This window comes from Syngnathus typhle, linkage group LG15 (assembly GCF_033458585.1).
Source record: "Syngnathus typhle isolate RoL2023-S1 ecotype Sweden linkage group LG15, RoL_Styp_1.0, whole genome shotgun sequence".
NCBI lineage: Eukaryota > Metazoa > Chordata > Actinopteri > Syngnathiformes > Syngnathidae > Syngnathus > Syngnathus typhle.
Genome location: NC_083752.1, coordinates 6,040,029 through 6,056,013, shown reverse-complemented (window position 1 = coordinate 6,056,013; position 15,985 = coordinate 6,040,029). Strand labels below are relative to the sequence as shown.

Here is a 15,985-nt window from a genome sequence, read left to right as displayed (position 1 = left end):
TCTTTTGAAAGTTTAATTCTGTTTGGGGTGGAGTGTTGTGAAAGCGACCGATTCGGGAGGCGGTGGATATGTTTGTGTCGGCGCTGGCAGCTGAGGCAATCGGAGGTTCTAAAGCACATCTAAGTTTGGGCAATTAGTTCCAGTGCCACTATTAATGTGCTGAAGGGGTGCGCTCGGCAGGGGGTCGAGGGCTCTGCTCAAAGGCTTTCGGGCCTCGCTAAGAAGAGGGCGGACGGGGGGTTTGAATATGGCCAACAAAGGTGGGGGTCAGGACCTCAGGGCCATGTGAAAGCTGCACCATGTCCACCCCCCGCTTTACCCGGAGCACTTGGACCAGGCCGGTCGCCGCGTCTCTGCACGGTGTACCGCACCCGTGACTGCACTTCGCTTGCAAATCCTGATCGGCATTGGAAACACAGTACAAGAACAAGAGCGTCTTTATTATTCTCACAGATGCGATCAAATTGAAGATGCGTTCTCACAAGGTATTGCACACGATGCAATTATTCGCAAAACTACAAAAGAAGTCTCAGAGTACAGTCGAGCTATGACAAAAAGCTGTCGCTTCTGAACTGTCAGCCAGAGGGTAGCGATCGAACCTGCGGGGGTCCAGAGGAGGTCAGGTCCCTGAGGAGATATGCCACCGCCTTGCTTGAGCAGCAAGAAGATTTATTTGATAATCATTCAGGATTATGTTACATTTTTGGCTGGTTGGGTCAAAGCGCTGCCCACCGGACACTTTGACAGCCGCCTTTGTGTTTCGGCTGGACAATAGAGGTGAGAGGTGGGTGGCGGAGGGGGGGACCACCCCCCTCCAACAACTGAGGCCTGCTTCATCTGTAAAGTTCTTGCCTGCTGACCTCTCACCCCTAGCGTCATTGTCCCAGTAAAAATAATAAAATGTGTTCCGGCTGCTGTGTTTATGGCACGTCTTGGCGGGCGGTTCCCCTCAGTCCCGGCGACTCGCTAGGCCACGATGGAAGGTTGACACTAAGATTACAGCAAGATTAGCCATCCAAAAGTTCGGATACACACAAGCCCGTTCAACATGCAATGGAGTTAAAAAACGCATGACTCAATTTGGAAATCCCTGCAATCGAGGGTCCAATTTTGTCGATCAATCCGGGGAAAATCCCAGCCAAGTTGTCTTGCCGTTCAATTATGGCTTTTGACTCATCGAAACAGCCTGAGAGCCTTTTGTGCTTCGTTTTTCAAACAGGTTTTACTTGATGGGTAGTGTAATCAGGTACACAGAAGAAGATTCAGTCAGAAAATATACGAGACATGAGCGTACCATGATATACATACAGAAACAGGTGTTGCAAAATTTCAACTGGACTTTGTGAAGAGGGAGAACTGATTAAGGTGTTGGCCAAACAAGTCCATTCAAGCTCTTCTTTGTTGTTTAGGTGATGAGAAACTGCTGTAACTGTCGTGAGGTTGGTTTCAAATGACTCACTCGGCACTTTAGATGATCAATGTATGGATGTTTTGCTACCAAGCCGCAACGTAACCCCCCCCCCCCCCCCTCATACACACTACACACACAGACAAAAGTCAGGTCTGTAACCCCTGCTGCCCCCCCCCCCCTTTGGAACCCTCCGTGCTCTTTGACCCAAACTGGAGGCCTGACTGAACACAAACAGTGGTCGTCCCTTCAAATAGCCCTCCGGACTCTCATCCACGGCGGGTTCCCGTTTCACCCGGCCAATGAAAAGCCGTACTGTAAACAGGTCCAGTATTGACCCCGACGAGACCCGGCCTTGTGTCCGGCGTACTGTAACGGAGCCCGATGCTGACAATAGAGCCCCCTTTGGGCGTTAGGCAGCGGGCTCTCTTCCCCACTGGGCCCGCTCAGAGTGGGGGATTAGGAAGGAAAAATAGAAGGCTCCCCGTTAGGCTCTCCGAAGGGGTCAACCCCCTCCGAAGGGGAGCGCAACCTCGTCCTAAGACACTTTAGCCTTTGTCCCCGGCGAGGGACGTGGGAGGCCAGAATGTCGAGGCGTGGCTAAGGCTCGGGACCACTCGGTTTGCCCAAAAGTGGGATAAACACACCATGGAATAATGCAAAGTGATAACTTCAGCTCTGAATTGGCGCTGGCAAAGAATCATTGCGAAGAGCTCTATTTCTCCGATTATGTTGAAAAAGAAAGATGCTTTCAAGATATTTGTGAGTGATCCCCAGCCATTGGTATGATTCACAACAATGTGGGGGCGCTTCTTGCAAACTAACGACTAAAGTGCAAAACAGGTAACCGGTTGCGTCTGCACCGGGCGGAGACACGAAAAGACACGGAGAAGGAGGTTTCGGGTCAGAGGCTAAGTGAAATATATCCCCGCTCGGAGGCATGCGAGTGAGAGGATGCAGGAAGCTGAGGGCCGGAGATAAGGGGCGCAAGACGTGGCTGATAAGCACCCAAACACCTGCTGAGGGAAAGCCTCCCTCCGCCGCCGGTAGCGGCACTCTGTAAAACGCAAGCGGCGTCGAAGGGGGTGGACAACAAGGGAACAGAATCATCAGCCGGCCAGAACGGACGCTGTAATCTGCTTTTCCTTTCCCAAAGGTGGAAAGTAGTGACGGAAAAGTGTGGCGGGGTTTGGGGGAGAGGGGGGGTGGCATCACTCCTGCTTTACTGCACGCCTAATGGCATATGGTGGCGAGTATACGGCATCATTTGTAAGGTCGGCGGCTAGACAGCAGTGACAGAAATGATGCTGCTTGAGTCATGACATGCCAAAGCCACCGGCTCGGGCGATCTGTCCACAAAATGGAATGGCTTTTGCACCCCCCCAACACTACCGCCGCCGCCGCCTCCTTTTTACTACCCCATTCTCGCCCAGGGACAAACAGACAAACACAAAAACAATCTGGAAGCGGTCAAGGGAAACCTTGAAGATGGCTGGGAGCGTGAGAGACAGGACCCATCAAGTGTCACATTCAAGCAATTTCCAAAACTAAGCCACAGTTGCTAAAACAAAGGACATCTTTTCATCGCTAACCCAAAAACCAGGGTTGGGTCGTACTGCGTTTCGATCAAGCAACACTTTGTGCATATTATAGGGGGAGCTTCATTTTCTCTGCATCCAGAATTGGGGCAACTTCAAATCACGCAAGCGTTTGCATACTCGCAATATCCTAGCTCCGCCCCTATAGTTTTAGCGGATTTTTGTCAAATATTTCCAGGAGGTCAACGTCATATGCGATGCAACAAAAAAAAAAAAAGATCCTATGCATTGGCAAATACATCAATCAATTATGGTTTTAAGATTCCGGTTTTGATTTACCCAACTGATCCCTCCTGGATTACAGCTCAGTTTAGGACCGGCCGGCCTGAGAGAGAAAGCAAGCGCTCCGATGCTTGCCACAAGTCGTTGTCATACACGGACGGGAAGGATCTTTTTCGATATCTACCTTCTTACTATTGTCATGAATTATACAAAGTCTCTAAGATTTGGTTGCGGGCCCCTACCTGACCTCTACGATGGCGCAGAGCGACAAAGGCTAATTTAGCATCCAGCCGCTTTCCGGACGCTCCGCAAACCACTGGCGGATTAGCTGGCCTGACTTTCTTACCTGAGAGCGCTTTTGCAACAGGTGACGGCGGAGAGAATGGGCTAATTTTTATGACTAGCTTCTTAGCGTGCCGCTATCACTCCACTGGGGCCCCTTTTGCCAATCGCTAGCGAGCCATTCAAGTAGCAACAAAGAGGCTAATTAGGAGCTCTCACTGCAGGCTGCTCGCTCGGGCCTCCGGTTTGATACTTCCCAGGGAGGCTGGGGGCGCTCCCTAGTTTTTTTTTTTTTTTTCTCCACACACAGAGGATATTTGTGAGCACACTCGGTTTAGCCCTCTGGCTCTTCCACATTTACTCATTGTGGAGATCCTCTCTATGGTCCGCCAGAGTGACAGAATCAGACAGGGGGGGAAGGCGGCACGTTTCCTTTTATGTGGCGGGGACCCAGAGAGGGGATGCTAATGGGATATCGATGGGATAAGAACCCGGAGCGGAGCAGGTCCAAGGTTCTATGAACTCTTAAGTAAAACCTATTCATCTCGGAGGCTGTAATTCTTTCGTGTGTTTTCTAAAGTGGAAAACCTTGATACAGATGTCTTGCGGGAGTTGAATAACAGCAAAAGAACACACTACTAAATGCAGACGGCGAGCTTCCTTTGATTGGTGCCAAAAAAAGACAGCTTTTTTGTGTGTGTGTGTGTGGGGTAGTAGATAGACATCAGAACGTTTAAGACCGATAACGCATTTGCACGTCATCTGATAACACAATAATTAGCACTTCCCTAGAGCTCCCGTTCTGAACTCTGCCACACCAAAGTGGACACGCGCAAGGCCCAGGACAGTTTGTTTTCCTTATCCATCCCTGCAGACCGCACGGCCCCCACAGAGACAAAAAGATGAGGGCCTCTGTGTGTTGTAGCCCCCCGCCACGCCGGCCGAGGCTATGTCTGTGGCGGCTGGCCGCATCGGGTCAAGCTGCTTACTTTTATTGCGCAAGCGCCTCCTTCCACCGCTTATCTCAGGAGGGAGGTGATCTAATCAGCCTGCCGATTAGATCATTGCCTCAGCCCCCCTGTTTCCCTCCGATTCCATAGGAGCATCACCGACCGCCGTTGCCGCCGCCTAGGAATTAACATGGCGAGCACACTCCGAAAAAAGAAAACCGGACATTCGAGTGCCTCTGTGTTGTTGCTTTGACAAGATGCAAGCCCCCCTTGGCCCCCTCCCCTTCGTGTCAAGTCTCTAATCGATACATCTCCCTATCCTGACAGTCGGGTAAGAGCACAGGTCTGAGATCAGAGCGATGGCGGTGTAAATCTTTACCGTTCAAGCGGAGCCTTTTAAAGTCGCTCTATAATTGGGCTGCAGCCAGAGGTTTTGGCTCGGGAGCGGCCGTGGCTTCGCTGCGGGTCAACGTGGCTCCTTTACAGCCCCGGATCGGGAGGACGAGGGGGACCTCGGCTCTTGCCTGGGGGATCTCGCCACTCACGGTGTGATTTTGAACGGCTCCTTCATAGACATACGTACGATCCACTCAGGTGGCTAAAGAATGGCGAGCAAATACTAAGCAGGAAGAGGTGACTGGTCAGTTGTTGCCTTGCACGGGAAGAGCACGCATGTGCATACAACATTATCACCTGCTGCAAACTGCACGCCTTTATCTGGACTCAATCTACGCTCGGAGGGATACCAGGGGGTTACGTCCCCCCCGCCCCACCTTCCCCTCCTACTGTGATATGCCGATACCGATAAGAGCCACGGGCTCGCTGGTTAAACACCTGGAGTCGCGGGTTATTGGCGCGCCCTCCACACAAGGACAGAAAACGGAAGAGCGAGCACCGCCACCAATGCCGCCGCCGAGAAGTAATGAACAGCAAAGCATGAGAGTGCAGCCGTTAATGCGAACGTGATTATTTCCACCGCCGCTGAATCAAATAAGCAATAATAGGAATAGCGAGAACAAACAAGCAAACACAAAGAGAGGAGCAGGAAATCCTCATCTCATCTCAAAGTGGCCCGCCTCGCCGGCTGGCCATATGTGAGGAATTTCAAGCGCTGATTGCTTTCTGGAAACTCTCACCTGTGCTATGCTCATTACGGCTCATTTGCACGAGAGGAGACCAAGCTACTTGTTGCATACTAGGGACCGTATCGGCAATATTTCTCTTATGACAAAGCTCCTTGCGAACATTTTACCCCAATAAACGGCTCGCTCGACTCCTTGCACAGAGCGAAATTCACGGAAAAGGAACTACGGCCCAAGTTGCAGAGAGTGTTTGAAATTCCAAATGACTATTTGTTTGATATAAAGCAGAGTGTGAGCAAGTGAGTGGCAACTGAACCCCAACAGGAAACGTTGCCTTCTTTCTGGCTCAACTTGTAAATATACGGACGGATGGCGTCAGCTCACACCGGTGACCTGCACCAGCCACATCTGGAAACAATCCCGCCGGTGTTTGACGTGACCCGCCCGCGCCGAGTGAACTCTGCGAGTTTGTTGCCGAGGCGGTGGTGACCCCGACACGGTGGCAGCGGGGAAATGATGTGTAATTAGTCAAAGGCAACACGACTCCCGCTCGCCTGAAATAAAACATCTTGCCTAGGAACCGAGGAGTGTCGGGGTGTGTGTGTGTGTGGTTTTTTTTTTCTACCCCCTTTCCCCCAAGCGTGTGATGCAACATTTTGATTTTGGGCTGTCTCAACGGTGCGTCTAAATGACGCCATTAGTATGCTGCGGGGCAGAGGCGCCGCCAGATCAATGCACGAAACTGTGTGGAAATCTCCTTTGATACGAGATTTCCCAGCTCGCTGCAATTGACGAAATTCCTCTTGAAACACAAGCAAGGCTCCGCACGGCAGGCAGGCAAGCTTTTCTCAAGGCGGCCGCCGCCGCCGCCGCCGTCCATCCCGCCGTCTGTCTTTAAACGCGCCTGGACTCCATTTGTAGTTTGGAAAGCTTGTTTAAAAGTCGCTTAACGCCAACACAGGTAGACGTGACGGAAAGTTGCTCTGACTTTCACTCCGACAAAACTTTTGCTTGAAGAAATTCTTCCTCTCTACGGCAACAGGAGTGAAGCGACATACCACGAAAGCTGGAGGGAGGGGAATTCATTCGAGAGGTGAGGTGACAGAGTTCAAATCCTTAAGTGAACTTTAACCGCTGTGGCATTATCATTGATTTGCGCAAACATTGAGGAAAGACAGGGCAAGAAAAAAAAAAATCAAATGATGGCAAATGGCTGCAGACCTTGAGACGGCAGCAGTGTCACGCTAGCGCTACACTGTCCCGGGAGTACCTCCTTAAAAGCTCTCAGGGTCTAGCCTCCATTTCCTGGATGGCCCTCGCTAAAACGTTGTTTGCGATAGGACAAAAACAAGCCGACAGGACGCCACTAGCCGCTTACAACAATGATCCGGCGGTAAATAGCACTCCGGCCAAGAAAGCTATCAAGAGCGCAAGAAGAGCACAAAATGAAACAAAGCGGTCCTACCTGTGTTGCTCCACGGCGTCATTATCGGGAAGTTCCGCACCGCACACGTTGCAGCGTTCGTGCTGGCTCCTGCCGTCGGGTTTGATGCCCACCGCCAGCTCACCCAGCTTGCTGAAGAACTCCCTCTGGATGAAGCTCTGGGGGAGCAGGCCGCCGTAGGCGCTGAAGTCCACCGACATGGCCAAGGCCGGGGACATGGGCAGGGCCGAGGCCATGGAGACGGGCATGGACATGATGGCGTGCTCGCCTTTGTGGTTGACCGGGAGCGAATAGAGGGACGCCAGGTGCTTCTCGGCCATTCCGGCCATGGCTTCTAGCCCCATGTGGCCCACGTCGGCTTGAGGGTCGCCCATGCCGTCGTCGCGGACGTAGTGCAGCTCGCGGGCGCTGGTGATCACGCTGCTCCTGGTGGGCGTGCCCGGCCCGTCTCGATTGCGCTCCTCGCCGCTTCGCTCGCCGTTGCTGGAGGCGCCCGACTCGGCGCTTTCGTGGCCGTTGCCGCCCGCGTCCACCTGCATCATTTCCGTCTTGATCTCGCTCACCAGGTGGTGGGCGTTGGCGTGCTGGCCCCCGAAGCCTTGCTGAAGCAGGCTCTGCCCGATGCTCATCAGGCTGTCCACCGCGGCCTTGGTGGGGCTCAGGTTGGAGACGCCGAAGGACGTGGAGACAGAGGGACTCTGGTCCACCATGCTGGACATGGCACCCGACAGGTAGAGACTCTCCATGGAATGCTTTTGGGCGCTCTTGACCCCGTTCTGGCCTTTGCGCTCGTCGTCGTCTTCTGCGCTGCCATCGTTGACGCCGGCCTCTGCGTCGTTCTCGTCCGACGACTGGATGGTCTCCAGGATCTTGAGGCATTGCTCCTCCAAATACTCGATCTCCAGGATCTCCGCCGCGTACAGTAAATCGTCCAAGTCCTCCACTTTGGCCTGAAGCGTGGCAGTGTAAGCGTAGTCCAAAATCTGTTGGAAGGTCTTTGGCGAGAGAAAGTCCAGGGTGTAATGCTGGCTGCTGCGGTGGAAGAGGATCTCAAACATTTTGCTGGTGCAGGCCAACACCGTCCGGTGGGCGTGGAACTCCTGGCTGTCTACCATGATGACCACGTCGCATAGCGTCCCCGCCAGGCGCATCTGGTTGGCCTTGTGCAGGAGCGCCGTGGGGTGGTTGGGGTTCTGCAGCTGGATCGTACCCATCTTTGTTAAATCCATGACGTCGATGCAAGTCCACCGGGCAGACTCATGAGGCTAGCCTTCCCCCCGCTCGGCAGTGGTTTTAGCGACCGGATGAAACCTGCAACGATGAACAAAGGTCTTTCTGAAAATCGAAAACATCATCAAAGACTTTTGAATGACAAGTAGGAAGTCCTTGCGGTCTTTTCAATCCTAACGTCCCCCGCGGGGACGCTAAAGGAACATGGGCACCGACTGTAGATTTGTGAAAAGAGACAATTTGTGAGCAGTCTGCCTGGCTCGCCCTGCATACCAATCAGGCCGACGACATATGTCATGCGAAAACAGAGAGGAGAGAAAAAAAAAACAAGAAACAAGCCCACACGTCTTCATTCGTTTAGCTGACCGGTTAAACAGGCAGCCTCACAAAAGAGCGCCAAAGCGGCCTTTTCGGAAATTAAATAGCCATCTCGTTCAGTATTCCCATCACAAACCAGGAGGAGGGGTGGGGGTGGGGGGGATTGATGGAGCGGCGGCCAGAAATGGCTGGGAAGAGAGAGGAAAAGCGCCACACAATGCTGCGGCACTAAAACATCCAAAAATGAGCCACCAGTCACGTGGGCAACATGTTGAGCTCCCACAGTTCATAGGAAGTGACGTTCAAGTCTGCACTGTATATAGTGTCAAGCATTTTAAAAGTGTGTGTGTGTGGGGTGTAGGCACAGCCCTGCAACCATTCTTCCAAACGCCACTAATTGCATCATGTGCACAGCATCATGCACCGCATCATGTGCACAGAATCCCAATCTATGTGCTCTCAGCTTTTGTTTGCACAAATGAGCATTGAATAAATAGTACTACTGTACACGGATGGCATCGATTTGAAACAGGAGACGAGACGCGATGACAAAACCGACAGTCTCGCTCTCGCCCTCCCTCCCTCCCAGTCAGTCAACGGAGGTCATTCGCGACATTATCTGTATTACAGCTTTGCCAATAGCGTCCAATTTACGACCACCCCAACGCCAGCCACCCTTCCGTAAACGCTTGTTGCGCTCCTGCGCGTGTGTGCGCACTTAATGGTGCTCTTTTATCACGCGCGTTATGTTATTAATACCACAGAGACGGGGGGGAAAAAAGGACGCGCGCCGTATGTCTAGACAGCGCAGACACAACACTTGCATTTGAACATACGTGATACCCCCCCCCCCCCCCTCCTCTTTAAGCCCAACCAAACAAATCGATGCGATCTTGTGAGTGTGACAAATATGCATTCGGTATTCCAACACACGCTCCGGGGAGGAAAAAAAAAAAAGTCCGCTTCATTTGGCGCACAGGTGGTCACCGATGTCATGACGCCAAACAATTTACCGACAGCTGTCAATCACTTTAATTGATATCGGGCCGTCTCGAAAGAAGAAAATACAATTAAACGCCTTTAAATGAAAAAAAGGAAATCAAATAGATGATGCCACAACGTCACTAAAACTCCTCCAGGTGCGTTCTGCGGTTAAGTTAACCATTTCGAAATTGGGTCAACTTTGCGAACCTTTCATCCAAAGGTAGCAGGTTCTCCATGCCATGCACGTCAACAACTCGGCAAGGTTGAACGAGGACACGAAAGGTGCACCAGAACGTGAAAGTGCGTGGAAGGGCTTAAAATGACGACTATTAATAATCAAAATAAAAAAAAATTAATCGGTGCTGCTAAGGTGGCGCCGGTGGGTGCATGTCAGCCGCAGAACTCACCTGAAGTTAACGTGTCACGGAGTCCGGAGTGCAGGCGGACAAACAGAGGGGGCAGGCGGGCTTGTGGAGCATAGTAAAGCCCCGTTCGCTCCGTGGTTCTCTCTCTCGCGCTGGTGCTTCTCTGGGAACACGCACTAACTCCTTCCCTTGTCTCGCCGGAGCGAATCAACGCGGGCGGTGCTGACGTCAGGCTGCAGACCAAGCAGCGCAAACGGCGAGAAAGTGAGACACCTAGGGGGCTGTCTCATGTCCACATGTGTCTGTATGTCTTGTGTGTGTCATGCACGCACGCAGTCGGGTGAAAGGCGCGACTAAGCCACGCCCCCTCCATCATCAATACAGAACGTGCGCATCTCGTCAGGTTAGGAGATCTCGCGTTATTAAAATGAGCATTTGGGGGGTTTGTTTTGAATTTTTTTTGGAGTGGGAGGAAAAGTTGGAAGACTGGTGGGAAATGTGGGTGAGACCACACAGCAAAGTCACCTTGGAGTTGGAGATCCCATTGTGTGCTGGAGACACACTTTGCCTTGCCTTGGGCTCGCTGGGGGCCTGTGGCACAACATTGCGATGGAGACCTCTGTCCATTTCCTCTTCCTGTTCCGTCTCGGATGACTTGGGCCAAGATGTTTCCTTAACTGGAAGCAGGAAATGTCAATTCTATAACTGACCTGGTTCTCCGACGGGAGCCTTTCTTTCGATAGGCCCAAGTGGAAATACGTGTAGACAAGATGATGACTTGAATGGCCTGGCTATCTCAGACGCACATCGACACTCCAGCGGCTGATAGACGCCTCCGCCGCCGCCGCGTGGGCTCTATCTGCTCGAGGAAGGTGCAGCCTGCAGACCGTCACTCGGCGTGAGCCCCCTCACCTTTGATCTGGAGATGCAATTGGCCCAAAAGAAAAATTATCTCCAATGTTTCAGCCAACAGGTTCTTGAGCCACCTTTGACAGGCTGGCTGGGTTTGAAGCGTGAGGGGGGGTTGGGGTTGGTAAAGGGAGGGGGGGGGGGGGGGGGGGGTAAAAATCCAATTTCCGTCAGACTGCCTTACAGTTGTGCTCTGGGAATCCTTAGATTCATCCGGGCACGGATCACAGAGTGCTTCATTACCTTTGAGCTGCGTGCTGCGCAGGCTTAACCGGGGATAAAGAAAAAGGCACTCCCTTAATCTGTTTATAATCCGCCGTTTTACCGAGGGGGGAAGAAGGAAGATGAGGGAGGGCGAAATTATTAAAAAAAAAAAGAAAGAAGAAGAAGAACCAGATCATGGGCACACTTTGATATAATAACAAGGAGTTAGCCAGACAGCGACTGGAGAAAGTTTGGGGGCTTGTGTCAGATTAGACACAAAGAACATTAAATGTCAGATTGAGGAATTAGAGCTCATGATTGGCGCCTTACGTGACTCCAATGCAAATTTCTACACACACACACATATTTTACGTTGAACGAGGGAACTGATTTGCATCACTTCTGAACTGCAGAAAAAAGTTAATAGTTGAATCATTCCCTCAAATTTATTATTATTGCTCAATATAAGGCAGCAATAGATGTTACATTTGCTTGCCAATATTTAAAAAAAAAAATCATTTTGCATATTGCATATTGCATCTTATGTGGTGCCACAGTTCATTCTTTCTGCTACAAAGGTCAACTGAGGACTCAAGCAAAGATGAAATTGTGCATTAAATCAGGGCCATCAAGCATTTGCGGTTAACATTTCCATGTTGCTGAGTGTTGACCAAAAAACAGCAACCCCCCCCCTCCACTCCGTCCACCCCATTATGTGCAGGCATGTGTATGGAGGAGGTTTGTGTATGTGTGGGGGGTTGCCGGAGCTTTGCAGTGGGGGTGTCCTGGCCCCCACACAGTGGACCTTTGTGAAAGCCAGCCACACTGAATGGACTCTTTTTACACTTGTGTAAACCTCTGGTCTGAGGGGGGGGGCACGGGGGCAGTGAGGCCCCGCCTCTTCGACCTCTGACCCTCACCTCTGACCTGACCTGTGCAGGATTTTGCTCTGGAAGTGCTTTTTTTTTTGTTTTGTCCAAGGCATGTGCTTGCGCTCAGAGACAAAAATCAAAACCCTGAGCTTGAGGACGTTTCCCCAAATCTGCTCAAATCTGATTGGCCAAATAAATCCTCAACTTTTTTTTACTAGGTGTTACTCACGATGAAAGTTAAAATTCAAATTGGTTGAGACAATTCACAAGAAACGCGCAATGACGTTAATGGGTAAAAAGTCCGCGTTGAGCCAAGGGTCTTATTGGTCGGCCGCCACCCGTTGACTTCTTCATTTCAAGGTGGCCGCCGTAAGTGCAAGGTGGGACATCCTCGCCAGCCGCTGATAGGAGATCAATGTTCTCCCATGTCCGGTGAAATTGGACGTGGCACGCATTGACCCCGGCATAGCGCAAGTATTTAACTGTACGCTTGAATAGAAATGGCCAGCGGCACAGTACAGAAGGGGGCAGTGCCCCCCCCCCCCCTCCCCTTCCACACACACAATTTCGGGATCTTATTTAAGATAGCAAAAGTGAGTTTTGGCACCATCAATTGAGCTTGTGCTTTTACCGTATTTTGAGCGTCTCCTTTTGCGGACATTGGGGATTTGGGGAGCCACATTCATTATTGCTATCAGATGGAAAGTGGATCTGATAAGGTATTTGGGACACGCCAAGGACTTTCGCCGCACCTTCAAGACTCAGAGTACACAACAACCACTTGCTTTACTTAGGGAGACTGGATGCTTTCAAGACAATCATTTACAGACATCAGAAAAGGAATTTCCTGTCTTTTTCTGTCTGGTCAAGCTAGAAAATAACGTTTTATAATAAATACAACAAGCATTCTAAAGTAACTTTAACCACTTCATATATTTATATTATAAATTGCTTTGCATTGTGGAAAAGACCCATTCACCCATCATTAGAATGCATTTTAACGCTTCACTTTGCTCCTTAATAAGATGTGAAGCCTCACATGCTGGCTTGTTAAAAAAAAGGAAGAAAAGAAGAAAAAATACAGATGAGGTGATCTTCAAAGCTCCTCTATTTGGCTCTAGTGTGAGCGTATTTGTCTACCTGTGTTCAATTTCCCCGGCTTTGATTCGCTCCATCCTTTTCTCGAAGAACCCGCCCGCCCGTCCGTCGCCTAATAGCCTCTTCTGCACGGGAGATTGCGCGGACACATTGGAAGGGGCAAAAAGCCCCCGCGGATAGACTCCGTTTAGTGCGCCGCTCGCCTGCGTACCGGCATTAATCTGGCATCGCCGTAATGAGTCCGCAAAGGCCTGCAAGGTGAGATGGAGGCTGAAGGAATGCGCTGAAAAAACACAGATAAAGGGAGAGAACGTGTCAGTTCAATTTGTTCAAGTTCTAAAATTAGGCCATGTACCAAATCCTATTGATCACAATTTTGTGGGAAATTGTACACGAAAACAAACAAGGTAACATTCCTAAGTAGCGTCACCTCCTGCTACACACAACGAGAAGGATGGCAGTGGAGCGGAATGAGTAGAACTCACTGAGTCGTCTTCTGTGTATTTCCTTTGAACTTTTTGTTATTTCAGTATATACGCTCACTCTCGACCGGTTCCGACTCGCAATTTGCCCAACTGGTGCTCCAAGAAACCCATTTAGTACGTTGGTGTGCCGATCAGAAGGAAAAGTGCAAAAGCAGTGGAGCGATGGTAAAGCACAGAGTAATCACCTCGCAGTCTTCCCAGGCCGTCTCGCCGCAGGATGGCGGCTGGATAGCAGCTAATCCGTTAGCGCATCGCTACCCTTTCTCTCGCCAGCTTCCTTCTGGCTAGCGTCAAGCGGCAACTGTAGCAAACACAAAACGTCAAGATCGCAACTATTCTTTTGATGAATAGTCGTCAATTAACCTTTCCTTAAATTACTTGTGGATGGCTCTAGAACGGCTCCCTGAGGTACTCCTTCGATAAATGGCAACCATTAGCATCAGGGCCACTATTCTGCTTGGCATTTTAACACACAGGGGGCTGTTTTTGTTGAAACCAAGCCATGATTACAGAAGAGTGAACCAAAAAAAAAAAAAAAGCTAAAAACATACTGAATGAAGGGTGAATGGCTTAAATGTTAGAGTGCGTTGCAATGTAAACACAGCCGAGGGCATAATTGAAATTCGTGTAAGTGGCATGCAGCTTTTCGAGGCTGGACGTGTTTTTCTTTTTGATTCTTACTTTGGTTGAGGATCAATAGCCTGCGGTGGCTCTCAATGTGTGATCTTCATTAAAGCGAGGTGGACCATCAAGCCGCCTGCAGCTTATTCATCCAGGATGCTTGGATGGCGAGATCTGAGTAAAAAGCGGGCACCTAAAAACTACGGATAAACAGATTACCTTGTGGAGTCAGATGGTGTTTGGAAAAGGTGTTTAGTGGTAATTGCAGCTGTTTCAAGTCGGTTACCTGCCGCGCGGACCCGCTCGGCCGCCTCGCGTTCTCTCTCGTCTGTTCTTCGGCCAGGCGAGCCTGGCGGGCAACAATGCCGGCAGCTGCGGCTGCAAGCTGTGAGCCAAGGCTTTTCATTTAGCGCCACTATTTCTTTTTTCTTTCTTTAGAAGTAATGTGGGAAGTTATTTCTTTGAAGGATACCGCACCCAACTCTTCTGATCAAAAAGTAGCATCCAAAAGCCAAAGCGGAGCGTGAAGTGACTAAACCCGCGGCCTAGAATAAGCCTACATCTTTCTGAAGGCATAAAAATTAGAATTAAAGAGGATGCAGCAAATAACTGTTTAGGTTTGTGTTTGCTGTAACCAAGGGTTATAGCGCCACAACACCGACGGATTACGATGACATAAATGTCATTTATCCCTCTGCTGGCAAATGCATTGTTTGTGTGTGTTTTGGTGATGGCTGGCATGTGTTGTGAAAAATCTGAGTGTTCCGCAAAAGAATGTTTGGCTGCTTGAATAAAGAAGGAGGCAGAAATGGCTTGGGAAACAATCAAATAAATCCAACGGAATGTGCTTGGTCAAATTGCGAGTGCGCCGCAGCTGTCGTCGGGAGCACATCGTATCAATTAAACGCACGTCGGGTGGTTTGCTTGTTGTCCCTCGTTCCACGGCCATGTTTGTGGTCTTGCCGAGTCATCTGGTGCCAGCGCGTCTTCAAAGATCTGCGTTGCGGGATAACATCAAGACAAATACAGTGAATATTTCTAGGAAATCAAATGTTGGATTAAAAAAAATACTAATTTGTTTGCCATTTTGCTTTGGATTAAGTGCTCTGCATAGGACCTCCGCCAAAGATGAACAGGCCTGATGTGTTTCCACACCAAAATGGCACATTGGCGTGCCTGATTCAGGTCCGAAATGAAAAAAAAAACCCATTGTGTGACAATAAATAATTCTAAAATCAGAACTTAAATCAATAGAAAAAATAAACAAAGAAGAGATAAATAAATATGTAAAGAATAAATGTATAGAAAAATAAATTACATCAATGTGAAATGTGTAAATAAAGGAATGAATGACTGAATCAATAAATGCATGTTTCAAATTAATGTATCTAAAAATATGTAAAAAAAAAAGTATTCTGACAAAAATGAACAAATGAGATAATGAAAACATATAAATGCATCACAAATACATGCAAACTAACCAAATATGTATATGTATGATATTATTATTATTATATAAATATTATTATTTGATGAATAACAGGCCAAAAATTACCCACAAGTACGAAAGCACATCCAGCTGAATGAACAGTTTTTTTTGTTTCTTTGTTTTTAGTACATTTTGCCCATTGCGCCTCATCAATAGTGTGGAAACGTGATTTTGATTTTTACAGCAATGCAGTTTGTTTATTTAATCATTTCCTTTATTTTTTGTTGTAGCCAAGCCATGTTTCTGGCCTGCACATGGCCAACAGGCCCCAGAATTGCAGAAAAAAATCTTCTTGATAAAAAGCAGAAGCGACAGCAGAACAACACGTCTTCCAATAGTTGCATTATATTTTTTATTTTAAGATGGGGTCATAATAGCGCTCAGAACACTGTAATGCCCTTAATTCCAAGTCACAGATGACTAG

The 15,985-nt window shown here is 49.4% G+C and overlaps 1 protein-coding gene across 1 annotated transcript in view; it reads right to left on the bottom strand.

Annotated features, from left to right (window-relative positions):
- The window catches only part of zbtb16a (zinc finger and BTB domain containing 16a), a 65,935-nt gene extending 55,753 nt beyond the window's left edge, over positions 1–10,182 (bottom strand). Inside the window, exons 1-2 of the mRNA XM_061299470.1 lie at positions 9,926–10,182; positions 7,008–8,297 (exon numbers count right to left, since the gene is read on the bottom strand). Of these exons, the coding sequence (XP_061155454.1) occupies positions 7,008–8,215 (1,208 nt within the window). The 5' untranslated portion in view covers positions 8,216–8,297; positions 9,926–10,182. The remainder of the gene's footprint in view (positions 1–7,007; positions 8,298–9,925) is intronic.
- Between the last annotated feature and the right edge of the window lie 5,803 nt (positions 10,183–15,985).